This window comes from Myotis myotis, unplaced genomic scaffold, assembly GCF_014108235.1.
Source record: "Myotis myotis isolate mMyoMyo1 unplaced genomic scaffold, mMyoMyo1.p scaffold_m19_p_3, whole genome shotgun sequence".
Taxonomy (NCBI): Eukaryota; Metazoa; Chordata; class Mammalia; order Chiroptera; family Vespertilionidae; genus Myotis; species Myotis myotis.
In genome coordinates this window covers 820351-837034 of record NW_023416335.1, presented here as the reverse complement: position 1 = coordinate 837034, position 16684 = coordinate 820351, and the positions used below count along the sequence as shown (strand labels likewise).

The following is a 16684-nucleotide window of genomic DNA, read 5'->3' as shown; positions in this document are numbered from 1 at the left end:
AAAAAAATAGGATACCCTGTATATCCCAACAAGTGATCAAATGCGACTTGCAAGACTGAAGAGATGCATTCCATCACCATACAATTCTTTGCATTTAGGAGCTCTTACCACATTGGGATCATCATGCATTTTCTGGCCAACAATTCCAGGGCGTAGTGGGTGGCTGGGGCTGCCGACTCGCCCAGGACCGTGCCCACGCAGACCGCCAACTCCAGCTCGTTCCCGCGGAGCAGCGATGCCATGGCCAGCTTGCCAGGGAGAAACAATGTCCTCAGGGTCAGAGACGCACACGGGGCAGGGGCACCGCTCCCGCCAAGCTCGGGAAGCAGACCGGGTGCGTGAGCTGCTACTCAGGCATTCTTATAAAACCCTGCTGCACTATTTCCACACAGGGCAGAGGGGTGACTGCAATTTCAAGCGGAAACGCTGATACAGGGACACACAGGAAACACTCTCTAAGGTTAGAATTTTAGAGCTTAGAGCGCTTGCTCATATTTTTGTAATTAACAACAGTCTCCCTGCAATGTCCTCAATATGTCCTTCAGTTTCTATCAGAAAAAAAAGGTAAATTATTTTTTAAATGTGTTTTTATTGATTTCAGGAAGGAAGGGAGAGAGAGAGAGAAACATCCATGATGAGAGAGAATCACTGATCAGCTGCCTCCTGCACGCCCCACATTGGGGACTGAGCCCTCAACCCAGGCATGAGCCCTGACCGGGGATCGAACCGTGACCTCCTGGTTCATAGGTCGATGCTCAACCACTGAGCCACCTGGCAGGGCAAAAGTGTCAATTCTTAAAAGCTTCCTAAGTAGTGTCCGATGAGTATCAATTATCCCGGGAAGGCAGTGTTCTAAGGAGCCAGGAGCCCCCAGTCTGCGTCTTTACTTAGGATTTCCCTGATTCCATTAGTGGGTCCAGTGGGAAACACCCTAACAGTACAACTGGCAAAGAACATACTGAAGTAAAATAAGATCTTTCAAACGTCAGGAATGGAGTGCAAGTGCAGCGACTTCCCCTTTACCTCCTCCTGCTTCTCACCTATGCTGAGATACTTCGAGCCAGCTGTGATAGAAATTTAAAATGGAAGGACAGATCCCAGGGCCTGCGCAGTGTCACCCTCGGCTGGGAAAGCATGCAGACCCGCATATGACTCAGGACTCAGCCTGCTGTCCCTCAGACACCCGCCCTTCCCCTCACATGCCCTCCCCCGCACTGTACCTCCACATCGTCCACGGCCAGGTGGCAGCAGGCGGCCCGCACCGCCCGGCCGCCCTGGAAGTGCCACTCCGCCAGCTGCGCGCTCGCCGTGTGCAGGAGCCTCGGGAGAAGAGGAGGGGAGAAGAGGGGGACAATCTAGATCAGCAGGCGCCCCAGGAAGGGAGCTGATGCCCTTATCACAGGCTGCTGCGCGGATCGGAGGGACCTCACTGGACACCCGGGACTTAGGTAGAAGGCCGGACTTGGGGGAAGTCAGGACAGCAGTCTTTCTTAGCAGACGAGCTGGTGAGTCCCCCAAATGTCAGAAAAAAAGCCTAATTTTCAAAACTTGCCACCCCTCGTGGAATGAGTTGAGACTCGTCGGCAGGGGGCAGTTAACCTGTGGAGAGCTGCAGGCGGAACCCTCACTTTCCAAGGTTTGGGTGGTGACGGGCCGTGGGAAGTGCGCGTGTTAGGTCTGCAAGAGGCGGAGTGGGATGGCCGAGGGCAGCCAAGACCAGGAGGAAACGCTGGTCCCAACACATCACTGCCCAACATTTATGGCCCTTTTACCCGGTCAGTGTTCTAAACGTTCCAATGGCCTATGTTCTAGGGCAGGGGTGGGCAAACTTTTTGACTCAAGGGCCACAATGGGTTCTTGAACTGGACTCAGAAGAAGGAGCTGCGGCCGTGTTTCCGACATTGCCATGTTAACACTGCTGCTGGTGAAGGAGCGGAGGGGAGAGCAAGAGAACCCTCCGCTCTTTCGGCTCCGCGGGCCGGATAGAACAGCCAAACGGGTCGGATCCGGCCCGCGGGCCGTAGTTTGCCCACGGCTGTACTAGGGCGAAAGGGGAGCCGAGAGAAGAGGCCGGGAAGGTGGGCGACTAGATTTGGAAAAGGGAAAGACTCTGGAGAAGTCTAGTTTCCTTTCTTTTGCGAATGTAACTCCTGGGATTTCTTCTTTGCAAGAGGCTGAAATGCTACTCCAGACACTAACCCTGGGGCCACGGGTGATGAGGAATGTCACCGGGACCCGGTCCGCACTGACTGCACAGGGAGCATAGTGACCCCACACAGCCCTTCCCCACGGGCTGCCGCAGCCTTAGGACTCAGGTGCTGGCCTTGCAGTCTCCACACTGAAACCCCTTTGCCTTCCTGGAAGCTAAAGGGTCTAGGCCGCGCCCACGTGGCTGGCATGTCCCTGTGCACCTGGGGTCGGATGCTGCCGCAGACCTGGATGCTGGTGGGAAATGCAGGGGGACCTGAGCCCGCCACGTCCTGTGTGTGCAAAGGAAGACGGGCCACGGGGCCCTGAAATACGCCGAGAGGGAAACCAGCCATAGAAACCTATCGACCCCAACACAGCGTCGCCGCTCACCCGGTGAAGTCCTCCCCGCGGGCATCCTCGGGACCGGAGGCTCCATCGGGGGTGGGGACGTGGCAGGTTTGCATGTTTCCCTCACACGCAGCCTAGAATTAAATGAAAACTTTCATCACTCTTTTTTTTAAAAAATTAATCTTTATTGTTGAAAGTATTACCATGTTCCCTTCTTTCCCCCACTAATCCCCTCCCCCCACTCCCTACTCCTCCCCAGGCCTTCACCACAATATTCCTTTTTTTTGTGTGTGTTAATCCTCATCTGAGGATATTTTTTGCCCATTGATTTTTCCGGGGGGGGGGGGGAAGATGGGGGGAGGGAGAGAGAGAGAGAGAGAGCGAGAGAGAGAGAGAGAGAGAGAGAGAGAGAGAGAAACATCAATGTGAGAGAGACACATAGATTGGTTGCTTCCCTCACCCACCCCAGCTGGGGCCAGGGGTCCAGCCAGCAACCTCGGTCTGTGCCCTTGACCAGAATGGAACCCATGACCCTCAGTCCCAGGGCCGATGCTCTCACCACCGGCTAGGGCACACACCATTACTTTAATTAACCTTTAGCTCACTGTTGGTAAGTGACACATTTCAGGCTAGTATTTTGAACAAAGGATACCTAAGTCATGTTGGAAATTTATACCATAATTCGGAGCCACCTTAGAATTTGAAAAAAAAAAACAAACCACCAACAGGTGAACTCCATTGTATGAACATGAAGCTTCAGTGCTCAGTTACCAGAAAAGCTGGTCGAGCTCATGCAACGTTCAGCAGCGAACAAAGGCTCTGAGTTCAGAGAAGCGTGTGTATGTGAGGACCTGAAATGAGGTCAGTGTGACCACAGCACAGACCTGGCCTTCTCTGACTCTGTCAGGATGGCGATCAGTCAACAGGACCCTCTCCCTTCCACGCCCGCCCTCCAACGTGCGCAGCGTGACTCTGCACCTGTACCTGGGCCACAAGCAGAGCTTCTTTAAGCTGACCCCGGGCCATAAAAAAGTGGACCAGTTTTCTCACATCACCAGTGGCGATGCAGTATGGGATGGCGTCGTCCTTATCTTGCTGGATTAGCTGGTCGGCTCTCCTAATGAAATGAGAATAATTTCTCTTTTTACAACACAGTCATTTCAAGGTTCTCGGGTGGACTAAGCTTTTCTGAAATATCTAAACTTGGAGGCAGGTTTCATAAAAGCTTTTTTTGCATATCACTTTTTTTAAAAGACAGATGTTATGATCAAATCATAGATGACAAAAACTTTCAGAAATAATAGATATTTCTTTCCTTAGACCACCACATACAGTCATATTTTAAATGTACTGACCAGGCAGGTCTTAAAATTAGTGCAGCTTATCTATTTGCACGAGCGATATATTTTTCTGAAGGTCAACTAGATAGACTAGATACGGCGCCATGGCAGATCTGCTCTCGACTGGATTAACAAATGTGTGGGTGTCTGCTTTGTTAAAGAGGATTTTAAATGGTACCGTGAACACAATGATGAATAGAGAGCTTCTAAATGCCACTTGCTTAAAAATCATTAAAAAGAATGATGCAAGAATATAAATATTGATAATGAAAGGTGGGGTATTGTAAGTGACCCAGGAATGTTCCAGACAGGTGAAGGGGGTGGGGGATCTTGACGCCAAAGATTACGAAGGGTACCTGTGGGTCTCTCTGTCTCTATTGTATCCACGTCTGTCTGTCTCTGCTTCTCTTTCCCTACCATCATCCCAGGTACTTTCTCAAAAGGCCAGCTAGTTCCTTCTACTCGTAGTGTTTAACCTGCTTTGTTGAGCATGAATCTGGTTTATCTAACTTGTGTTGGCATTTGCACTAAATTGCATTTCAATGGCCAATCTTTGAGCAGGGGCAGTAGATGCATTTTATGTTGTTTTTCCAGCCCACCTTCCACCATCCCCAATGTACAGGGTCATTGGGGTTCCTCCCAACAGCTCTCTTGATACCACATGACCCTGAATCCCTTGTTACAGCTGATTAGAAACAGTATTCTCCCCCTTGGCATTCGGAACTAGGAGGGGACGGCCAATCAAGCTCAATGGTGGCGTCTATAGAACGTAGACTTGGGAGCCTTGGGGAGAGAGATCATTTCCTGGCCACCATGTGGACCATGGCGCAGGGAAAATCTGGTGTCAGTTTTCAAAGATAAATGAAAAAGAGCTTTTGCTGAGGTTAAGACAAAACTGTTTTGAGGAATAAACGTCCTCAGCTAACCTGACCTCCTAAGGCTTCAGTGGGAGGAGTAGCACTCAGGACCTTAGCGAGGACCGGAGAATTCCTTGGATATTGGAGCTTAGGGGAGGGAGCCTCCAGCGGAGGGCGGGGCCGCCTGCTGCTGAGCTCACAGCTGGGAGAGCAGGTGCTGGGAACCCTGCCTCCATAGCCAATGCATTACTCCCGTCATGCTCCAGGCTTCACTGATTGATTTTTAATGGTAAATGTGAGGTGCAATTCAATTTTATTACAAATCATGTACCATAAAATAAAAATGGAAAGTTTTCATTTTTAATGCCAGATATAAATACTCATTAAATAGTATTCTATAGGCCTAGCACAGTGATTAACACATAATAAGCACTAAATAAATATTTGTTGAATGAATGAATGAATGAGAATAGCCTTATGTTGTAAGTTAAAATGTGTACCCCAAAAAGATATGTTGACATTCTGGCCCATGATATCTGTGAGCATTACCTTATTTGGAAATAGGGTGTCAATGTAATTAATTACGATAGGGTTATAGTGGGTCAGGGGTGAAGACAGACCCTAAATATGATATGGGTCATGTCCTTATAAAAAGAGGGGAATTTGGGCACAGGGGCACATAAGAACAATGCCATGCGAAGACAGGCAGAAGTTGGAGTGATGTGTCTGCAAGCCAAGGACTGCTGGCCACCACCAGGTGCTGAGAGGAGGCGTGGATCTGATTCTTTCTCAGAGCCCTCTGCAGGAACCACCCCTGCCAATGACCTGATATCAGACCTCTGGCTCCAGAACTGGGACGGAATACATTTCCGTTGTTCCAAACCCCCTCGCTTGTGGTGCATTGTTATGGCAGCCCTAGAAAGCGAATACATCTTAGAAAAAAATCTTGTTTATGACATTCGTCAGCAAGGACACCTAATTAAGCTTGCTTGGTGCTGACATTCTCCTTGACCACCAGCTCCTCCCTAAGATCCCTGGAGAGGAAAAGGCGGGGATTAGTGTCTGCTGAGAGAGTTTCTGAGATCACAGAGGAAGCATTCCACAAACATCTGGGAACCTTCAGAAAATCTCACCACTTACCATTCAATAGCAACACAGCCACCAGTGAGCATGTTTATGGACCTGTCATTTCATCCACTGACATGGGAAATTGGCCTTCCAATTACTTTATCAGATGTCAGGTCAAACATAAGAGCAGCAAAATGACTTGTAACCAATTAGTTTATTGTGTCAGAAGACATGAAATTCAGTTATTATTTAAAAGAACATAAAGTATAAATCTCAAAAGCTGCTGTCCTCTTCACCTGTTGTTCCTATGCTAACATATTTGGAAGGGCTATGGGACACAGACGGCCTTACCTCTGCGTTAACTTCCTCCAGTACTTCACCGAGACGCCTGGTGCCACGGACAAGGCTTTGTCCCACTGCAGCAGGGGGAGAAGAGCAGAAACACAGCGTTCTGATGCACAGTCTCACGCCCAGCAGACTTGTTCTTTAATGAACTTGTATTTATGAAACAAGATTCTAGAGTGTATTTAGAGTGTGAGCATTTCCAGGATTACTTTTCTATTCTATCTCATTCATCCCACAGAGTATAAATATTACTATATCCTAAATAATAAAAGCCTAGTATGCTAATTAGACCAGACATCCCTCCGGATGACCTTCCCAATGAAGCCAGGCTGCGAGGGAAGCCCAGGTCCCAGGTGTCAGAGGGAAGCCAGTACCAGCAGCCAGGGAAAGGAAGGTCTACTCTTGCATGATTTTCATGCATCAGGCCTCTAGTCTATAATAATAAAAGCTTAATGTGCTAATTAGACCAGACAGCCAAATGACCTTCCGGATGTCGTTCCGGATGACTTTCCAGATGAAGCCAGGGCCAAGGCAAGCTGCCGCAGTTGCGAGAGCCAAGCCCCTTGCACGAATTTTGTGCATCAGGCCTCTAGTTTTAAAATGAAATGATATGTAAATTGTATTATTTAGCAGGGAAAATCCCAAACTAGTATTATACAGAGAGACAAGAGCTAGGAAGAGGGGGAGGAAGAGAGAAAGAAGGTGATGGTGGGGGAGGGATAGTAACTAGAGTTTTTAGTTTGAAAAATATATTAACTCATCGTCCAACACAACACCAGAGTAATTTTTCTGTGGTATTCTATGTTCTACGTTCAAAATAATTTGCACTGAGATTTTACTTCACTGTTATGTTTAACAAATATATCTATTTCTATTCTTTCCTTACTCATTTTTATAAATTATATTTATTGTAAATTCTTCCTTTACAATTGGTAACACCAGTCTTCATATTTGAAATATTAGGCTACTAATAAAGAAGCTCATTGCTCAACCAAGACTGACTGTGACTGTGATTTAAAAATATGGAGTTCAGCCCTGGATGGTTTGACTCAGCGGATGAGTGTCGGCCTGCGGACTGAAGGGTCCCGGGTTCGATTCCGGTCAAGGGCACATGCCTGGGTTGCAGGCTCGATCCCCAGTAGGGGTGTGCAGGAGGCAGCCTTTCAATGATTCTTTCTCATCATTGATGCTTCTACTTCTCTCTCTCTCCCTCTCTGAAATCAATAAAAAGAAAAAAATATGGAGTTTACATTCAAGTTTGGAAGGGAAGTGAAGGGAAAATATTCTGAAAGATCACTACATAAATCAAACTTCATTTTATTTAAAACATTTTTTAATCCTCACCCAAGGATATGTTTTTTAATTGATTTTTAGAGGGAGAGGGAGGGAGAGGAAGAGAAACATCAATGTGAGAGAGAAACGTCGATCAGTTACCTCTGAGGTACGTGCACAACAACCTAGGTGTGTGCCTTGACTGGGAACCTAGCTCACGACCTTTCCCGTGCACGGGATGATACTCCAACCGACGGAGCCACCAGACAGGGTGCAAAACTTCGTTTTAATGAAGGCTTTTCAAAACAGAGCTCTACTGCAATTAAGGCTATAAAACTGGTAATTAGCCTACAATTAACGTTAAAATTTAATCAGGTAATTTTAAATATTATATAATTTATCATCATGTTACCTAAGAAAGGGAATCTAAATATGTTTTAAAGGGAAATTTAACTATACTATAGTAGGAAGAAATGGAAAAAAGAAGTTGAAATGTAAACTAAATTAATGTCACCAAGCTCTTTCAATAAAAACAGGTCTTGTAAGTGAAAAGATTAAATGTTTCTCTAACCCAGTGGTTCTCAACCTTCTGAATGCCGTGACCCTTTAATACAGTGCCTCATGTTGTGGTGACCCCCAATTTCATTGTTACAAATTGGACATAATTAAAGCATAGTGATTAATCACAAAAACAATATGTAATTATATATGTGTTTTCCAATGGTCTTAGGCGACCCCTGTGAAAGGGTCGTTCGGGGGTCGCGACCCACAGGTTGAGAACCGCTGCTCTAACCTCACAGTGCTGGCCTTGCAGGAATAAGCGATCTGTAAGGAGGTAATGATGAACAATTGCAAGGACACCCATATTTCTAAAGGATTTTAAGCAGTTTCTGGAGATCTTTAGTCCATTGATAAAACGGCACCTGAGTAAAGGATCTTTAATTAAATTTGAATTAAATAGTTTAAAATTAGATATGCCAAAATAAAAAATTCATAAAGATAAAGAATTACACTGTTCTATCAAAATGTATTTCTCTTTGGCTTTTGATAGGTACCATTCTTTCTAGTAGTGCCCTGTTAAAAAAAGTAACTTTTATGTCATATCTTTACTTCTTCATAAGTAAAACCTTTACACTGCTCCTAGATTAAACACTTTTTAATTTGCAGCACCTTTCAACAATGCTTTTAAATGATACATTTTATTATTTAAGGTCAGGAAGTAATTGTCTCTAGAGTATGAAGCAATTAAAAGGTGCATTAAACTTCATCTTGACGTATTTTATTAAAACTATTGCTTACCTTCATATTATTGATAAGTATCCTTACTTGTATGTCGTCATCATGGTAACTATGAAATTAACTAACTTAGACATTTAGAAAAATGATCAAGTATGAAACAAATCCACGTCATCTTGTTTGTTTTTGTTTTTTGGTGGGGTGGGGGGATTTTGTTGGAGTAAATACACGCATAGGAAAATGAAAAGCTCAGTACGTTTCCACCCTGGCTACACTCACGTAACCAGCCCCCGGTCAAGGAACAGAGGCCGCCCCCTTCGGCTCTGCCGGTCCCCGCCCCTGTCCAGTGCTGGCCCTGATGCAGGACTTTACCAGGGCAGCTTCATCCGAACCTCTCATGGGAACTGCTGAGCTCAGTCCTCTTTAAAATCAGGCTGTGCCATCAGATGACCCTCAGTGGGCCAGTGCGGGACTGAGTTATGACAACCAGTACTCGCGAGGGAACCCACGGGGCAAGTTAGCCACCGGAGAAGCTTCTTCGGGAATCAGAGTCCAGCCTCGGGCAGTGGTTCTCAGACTTCCTCCTGCTCGAGAGGCTCCGGGAGGGCCTATCAAAGCTCGGATCAGCCCGGCGGGCGTGGCTCAGTGGTTGAGTATCCATCTATGAACCAGGAGGTTGAGATTCTCATCCCAGAGGGCACATGCCTGGGTGGTGGGCTTGATCCCCGGTGTGGGGCTGCAGGAGGCAGCCGATCAATGACCTCTCTCGTCATTGATGTTTCTCTCTCTCTCCCCCTCAATAAAAATACATTAAACAAAACAAAAGCTCAGGTGCCTGGCTCCCACCCAGGGTTTCTGACTGGGGCCTGGGGTGGGAAATGCGTGTCCAGCAGGTCCCCGAGCCCAGGACCCCCTGTGATGGCAGACACTTGACAGACCGAGGACCAGCGAGATCCGGAGAAAGGTCAGCTTCACAGCCCCTAACTTACCAAGGCCGACTGCACTGCTAAACTCTGACGGCCCCTCACCTCGCCGAGCTCCACCATGAGCTCGCAGTAGCGCTGGATCTGCCCGAGCCTCAGGTGTATGTCCGCGGCCTCCTTCAGCCTCTCCTCCGTGGTCGGCGCGCCGATGCCCCCTCCGAACTTGGACATCTTGACTGTGGTCAGCTCCTGGGCTTCAGACTGAGGCGAAGAAAAGGCCCTTCTCCTGAACTGTGTGACACAAGCGCTGGGGATGCACCTGCCCTAAGGGCGCTCTGTGGACACACAACTTAACAGCATCTGGCACTGGGAAGCAGACTGAGAACCACACTTCCCTCTAAAGGAGGCAGCCTCGCTCACAGGGCGGGTGGGGATGGAGCCTGGGGGCCTGGGGTCGGTGGCAGAGGCGAACTCCCACTGTCCCTAAAGCTCCTGGGGTTATGGTGACACAGAGGCCCCAGGGCCGGAGGCAGTGAGGGAGAGACAGCCGTGATGAAGAGGCATAAGATGGCCGCTGACAGAAGCTAAATTACCAGCTTCCTCAAACTGGCTCCTGTACAGCCAACAGGGAACTGTGGCAGTCAGACGCATCTAGCTGTGCGCAATTCCCTCCATGTTGACAGGTAAGTTCCCTGCGGACATTTTTCACTGCAGACCTAAGAGCTACTTCTCTTTCCGGGCCCAGGCCTGGAGTGTGGTGGGTACTGCAGATCACCCAGGTGTGAGATAACTAATGCTTCTGCATTACAATTCACTACGATCAGTTTAATAAGACATAGCTCAGAAGACAGCCTTTCAGGCCCCTGAGACCAGACCCAGAGTGGCCCCCACATCCCCGTCACCTGGTTGCAGGGTAAATGGGAAGCATTGCAAGCAGGTCCAGGTGACCTTCGGGATTTCGCGAAGTTTGACTTATGAGAACTACGGCTGCCTCCTCGGTTCTCAGGAAATTGCTGCTCTCGTGGTCAGACTCTCATGCTTGGTTTTACTGAAGATTTATCTCCTCAACATTCACATATTTCAGTCGACTAACTCTAATTACATAAAATTTTAAAATAATCTTTATGTTTTAACTAGAGGCCCGGTGCACAACATTTGTGCACCAGGAGAAAGGAGTCCCTCAGCCAGGCCTGTGCCCTCTTGCAGACCGGGATCCCTCAGGGGATGTCCAACTGCTGGCTATCCCCCAAGGGATCCTTAGTGCTCACCAGCCATGAGCCCGGCTTCGGGCTGAGCGGTGCTCCCCCTGTGGGAGCACACTGACCATCGGGGGGAACCTGCATTGAGTGCCTGCCCCCTGGTGGTGAGTGTGCGTCATAGTGACCAGTCATTTTGCACGTTAGGGGTTTATTATATAGGATAGCGAGAACGCACAACTCCTTTCTGCCAGAGCCCTCCTGTGTGCCACTGCACTCACCGTGCGGAACTTCAGCAGGTGCTTCAGGTGCATAATGCCTTTGCAGTAGTTCTGAGGAAGCAAGCTGTCATCCTGCCCTTTGATCACGGCCACCAAGGTCCACAGGTTGTCGCTGCCACCTGGAGGCTAACAGTGGATGCAGAGTCAACAGCCAGAGATGTGCTCAGGAGAGAGAAACCCCGCAGCACGCTGCACCTTCACACACGCAATGCAGGCACATCGGAACAGCATTAACAAGGGAACAGCCACGCCGCCTCCCGTTGCCTGTTTCCGGCTTCACCTGCTTCCTTACACTGTGCAGGCATGTTCAGAGGGACGCAGGGAACCCATGACACGTGTAAACATGTGATGACTTCGTGACCACGGCTGTGACGATCCATTTTGGGGCAAAGGGAAATGCTCACACCTCATCCCTGTCATACTCACGGACAAACACTCCGAAAACCACCTGAGCTTCTTCCCACGCGGGTGTCCACCCAGCTTCTCTATTTCCTGTTTAATGTCCCTCGACACTTTGCCGCACAGCACAGGGGGCGAGCCTTGCAGGATGGCGTCATCTGCAGAACAGACATCACTCAGTGAGGAAAGACTGTCAGGAAATTTGAGTTAAAAATAAAAATCTGGCCCAACTGGCGTAGCTCAGTGGTTGAGTGTCGACCTATGAACCAGGAGGTCGCAGTTCCATTCCCAGTCAGGGCGCATGCCCAGGTTGTAGGTTCCATCCCCAGTAGGGGGCGTGCAGGAGGCAGCCTATCAATGATTCTCATCATTGATGTTTCTCTCTCTCTCTCCCTCTCCCTTCTCTGAAATCAATAAAAAGACATTTAAAAGTAAATAAATAAATAAATAAATAAATAAATAAATAAAAAGTAAAAATAAAAAGCTGACACATGCATAGTGTCAGTACCAGTGTTCCCGATAATTTCCTTCCATGGTCTGTCTGCCAGGATGCTAATCTGTAAAGGGGTGATTAAAGGTGCCAATGACCACAGCCTCACGGTGGAGTCCCGGGAGCAGGAGGCCATGGTGAAGGGGCGGCTCGGATGGCACGTTAAGCCTGGAGGAAGAAGAAATGGTGTTAACTGGAGTCAACATTGGAAATTTTTATCTACATGGAAGTCAGCGAACGCATACAGGATTGGACTTTTAAAGAAATGTTTCTATCTTGACTGAAAATACTGTAAGAATGGAATAACTTACTTAGCATATTCCATAAATAATGGCTAAAGGGTGTCCCAAAATTCACACAAGAAGTAATTTTGATGGAAAACACAGGTTTATAATTAAAAATTGTAAATTTCTTATTGATTCATAAAGTATACAGGATAGGGTCATGTATGGAATAGCACATTGGGTAAATGGCCTCCACGGCTTTGCTGGCACATACGCAAAGCCGTGGTCTTCATTGGTCTTCATTGTCCTTGCTCCTGGTCCATAATTGGTACTTGGTAATACTTATCAAATTGAAGGGATTGAAATCAAAGGGCAACAGATATTAGAATCTGTTGCAATAAACCAAGTAAAATTAGGCTTTTATTTTTTGTTGTTGTTAATGTTCACGCAAAATTCAAATCTTGCGTGAATTTTGGGACACCCTTTATAAATGGAATAGTTATGGGAAAGCAAGCGGCCCTGGATGAAAATGTTGAAATTATATCTGTTTATTAATACCAATGCAGCACACAGCCATCTGTGACTCCGTGGAAGTTCTAGCTACAAGTACGGGGCCCTTTTGATTTAAAATGTCCAGAAGTGCCATTCTCTCTCACGCTCAGTCCTGCACTGCCTCAATTAAAAGGCCATTGGGCTGAAGCACATGGACACACATGGCTGGATTAGGGTTACTTTCTTCCAGGAATCATTTTTGCCATCGTAATTGACCTACTTAGGCCCATTAAGGTGTTGGTGCTGCAAATGAGAGTAAAGATGTGCAAAAGATAAGATATCTGATTTTCCATACCCAACTCAATAATATTAAAAAACAAAACACCACTCTACATATCCTGGCGGTAGAGGAATGGCTGAATAAATTATATCTACTTCATTACTGATTTCCTGTTTTATAACTTACCCCTGGACTGATGGTAAGAGAGGAAGAAAAATCCAAGCCATACATGCAAATATGTGCGTGTGTGTGTGTGTGTGTGTGTGTGTAAACACAAGTACACCTGCAGGTAAAGACACCACAATGTAAACAAAAGTTATATTCTGCAAATTCCTGATGATGCTTTTATTGTCTGTTTGGTTTCTAATGAGAATGTTGTTTTAAAATGAAACAGTGTAAAACGTCTTAAAAACACCACACTGCTCAGAAACGAGAGTCACCATGAAGAGGGCACAGTGGAAAAGCATGAGGAGCTCTTTACCATACACATCTGCTCCATGATCGTATACGGTGTCCAGGCACGTCCCTGCGCGCGTGTCCCACACCCGCACCGTGTAGTCCCAGCTGCCGGAGACGAGGAGGTACGGGATCTCCGGGTTCCACACCAGCCCCCGCACGGGGCCGGAGTGCCCACTGAGAACACTGATGCAGGCATCTTGAGTATAATCCCAGATGCGAACAGAACTGGAATAGAACATTATGGGTCTAATACCATTCGAGTTATCAGTTACCTAAAATATTCACATATTTTTATTGGAGCACAATGATTACTTCTCAGTATATCAAAAAAGCATTTTATGTTTCAAGATATGCTAAGAATCTCTTCTTCATAGAAGTTGGAAATGAATAATTAGGCTAGAGTTAGCGTACTGCAATACAGAGTATTTTTTTCTCCTGACTTTTACTGGTCATTTGCTAATGATACTAAATGTACTATTTCACAGTTTATATGTTTAAAGAATTTATTTCTTAAAATGAAATACCCAGAACAGATAAAACCAAAGAAAAATATGAGTTATTACTCATATTGGATGACAATTTAAGAACACTTAAATTTTTCGTAAATCATGAAAATACTGTATATATGGCAATGGATATCATCTGAAAAATCAATTCAAACTTATGATTATATCAGTCATCATAATAAGTTGCTTATTCAGTGTGGAATCACTCTCAGATCATTCCAAAATTTAAATATAACTGGACTCATGATATGACTTGAATCTACTGATTAAACAAAGTACAATTGTTACTAAAATAAAATTTGAACTAAAAATCAACTTAAGATTCCCCCAAATGTCAACTTTGCTTAGACAATTCATACTAATTTTTTAGTTACAGATTTATATCAATCTGCTGATACCAAACTATTGATACTTCAAATATTACATTACACTACAAAGGAGACACATTACATATATTTGTATTTCTTTACAGCATATCTATTCTGCTTTCTATAAAAAGACTTCTTCTTTCCCCCTTATCCTAGGACAGCACAGTGTATCCAGGTGTATCAAAATCTACTTTTGAGTGCTGATTTCTTATATATATTTAAATTATTTTGTTTGATATCACACCTTCATAGATAAGACTATATTAATTTTTTAAAACATATTTTTATTGATTTCAGAGAAGGAGGGAGAGACAGAAAACATCAAGGATGAGAGAGAATCATCATTGCTCAGCTGCCTCCTGAATACCCACTACTGAGGATTGAGCCCACACCTGGGCATGTGCCCTTGACTAGAATCAAACCCAGGACCCTTAAGTCCGCAGGCCAATGCTCTATCCACTGAGCCAAACTAGCTAGAGCTGTAAGACTATATTAAAGTGACTGGTTTCAAAATACTTTATAGTTACCATAGGGGGCACTAGAACAGGTGTCCTTGCTTTTAGGACATCAGTGAGATTAGGCAAATATCAGGCATTGAAGTCCTAGTGTGTGTGTGTGTGTGTGTGTGTGTGTGTGTGTGTGTTTTTAACATAAGAAAAGCATGTTTGTGGCCCCTTGTACATAAGGAGAGCGGGCTTCCAGGTTGAAGCACAGTACCTGTGAATTCTGGAATAAGGACACTGGCAATTAATGATTTCCCAACAATTCTGACTTTTATGTAAAGGTGCTACGTAGCGTGTTAGGTACAACCATCACCTATATAACTACTAGGAGGACCAATAACCAGAATTCAGTAGAGTCTTTCAACTTTCAAAACCATAAGTCAGTTACATGCTTATTGCTGTCTTTCTGACAAATATTGCTTAGACATTTGAAGATTATGCTTTTTCTCATGTGTTATATAATTTAGACTAGAGTCCTTATTAAGAGACTGGTGATAACTCATAGAAACCCCACAATTATTGTTATTATTAAATTTGTATTGATTCCAAAATTTCAAGAATAAAATATTTAATTTTCAATATTAGACCTGAGGTTACTGTATACTATGACTTTTACTTGCATGAAGATCATCCTTACTTAAATTTATCTCCTATTCAATAGTGACCAAATTGTATTATGCAAAACAGTCTTGTTTGAACATAAAATACAGACAAGATTTCAGAAACGTCCACAATGCCCCAAAATGTTAAATCACTCCTGTTATAGCTCTTTTCTTCATGCCAAGATATACATCCCTCTTCTTTCATCCCTTCTTAATGAAACAGTCACCTGTTTTCCACGACACGTGAACAACGCTAAAATGAACTCTTCTGTGTGTTTTACAGACTTGTTTCCGACCGTTTACCCTTTCCCAACAGATCCTTTTAACATTTTTGTTCCTATTAACGTTGTTACTAGTAAGATAGAAACAAGCATCCACAGTGAAGTAAAATAAGTAAGAAAATAGAAATCATGACTGATGATAATATAAGCACAGCAACATTTAATTTACCTCTGGTTGAATGCAGTTAGGTACTTGTTCACTGCCAACATATTAAGTGCACATTTAACATATTTCCCCACCAGTTGGCTCATACAAATGGACCAGGAAATTCGGATCCAAAGCCACGTACCCGTCATCAGAGCCGCTGCAGAGGATGCCCTCCCGCAGGGGAGACCAGCGCACGTGGAACACCTTGGCCGTGTGCCCACTGAACACCTTCAGCGGCTGGTCCGAGCTGGTGGCCGCGTAGTAGACGCGGACGCCTCTGTCTTCACAGCCAGTGGCTATCATGTCTCTGAAAGGCCATTGTGGCCCACGGAGATAGGAAAGTATGAAAGATGCCATGTTACTTCTTGCTGATCATTTTCAAACGCGCACAGTTCTAACTTCCAACAGTAGAAGTGTTTGCTTCCTTCGTGAAGTGAGACTAAAATCTTACATAAGTAAAAACATAATTTGCAGAAACTGCCCTCTCTCTTACTGTTCCCCTTTAACCAGTTACATTTTTATTTTATTCATCCTAGATCTGAGATAACGGTATTTATATTTCGATGTGTTCTTTTTCAAAATGTCCAGATTGAGAACTTCTTGACTATTTCTCAGAACTACTGGTTCTTATTACGGGTCCCCAGTGGTGAGTGATGGAGATGTGCTTGCTTTCGGGTAAGCAGATTGTTAATGACACCCGCCCGGCCCTCTGGTCGATTCTGTGGTGACCTGGGTCAAGCAGTAGTCCCCTGGGGAGGCCCGCTGGGATCACCCCCAAACCAGGGCTGTCTATCTAGGGTGAGTCACAGCCCCGTCTGCCGATTCTCTTTTGAGCTTGAGACGCTCTAACTGCTGGAGGCAACTAAGGACCTACTA

General features: G+C 45.5%; 1 protein-coding gene across 7 annotated transcripts in view; it reads right to left on the bottom strand.

Annotated features, from left to right (window-relative positions):
• The window catches only part of WDR17 (WD repeat domain 17), an 81757-nt gene that overhangs the window by 16109 nt on the left and 48964 nt on the right, over positions 1-16684 (bottom strand). For all 7 annotated transcript variants that reach the window (XR_004966086.1, XM_036299759.1, XM_036299758.1 and 4 more), the window contains 11 exons: positions 15951-16115; positions 13423-13625; positions 11964-12113; positions 11483-11613; positions 11057-11182; positions 9685-9840; positions 6155-6219; positions 3523-3655; positions 2581-2672; positions 1221-1320; positions 109-248 (listed from right to left, as the gene is read on the bottom strand). Coding sequence is in view for 6 of the 7 variants with exons in the window: in XM_036299759.1 (XP_036155652.1) it covers positions 109-248; positions 1221-1320; positions 2581-2672; positions 3523-3655; positions 6155-6219; positions 9685-9840; positions 11057-11182; positions 11483-11613; positions 11964-12113; positions 13423-13625; positions 15951-16115 (1461 nt within the window). In the remaining variant the exon portion in view is untranslated. The remainder of the gene's footprint in view (positions 1-108; positions 249-1220; positions 1321-2580; positions 2673-3522; positions 3656-6154; positions 6220-9684; positions 9841-11056; positions 11183-11482; positions 11614-11963; positions 12114-13422; positions 13626-15950; positions 16116-16684) is intronic.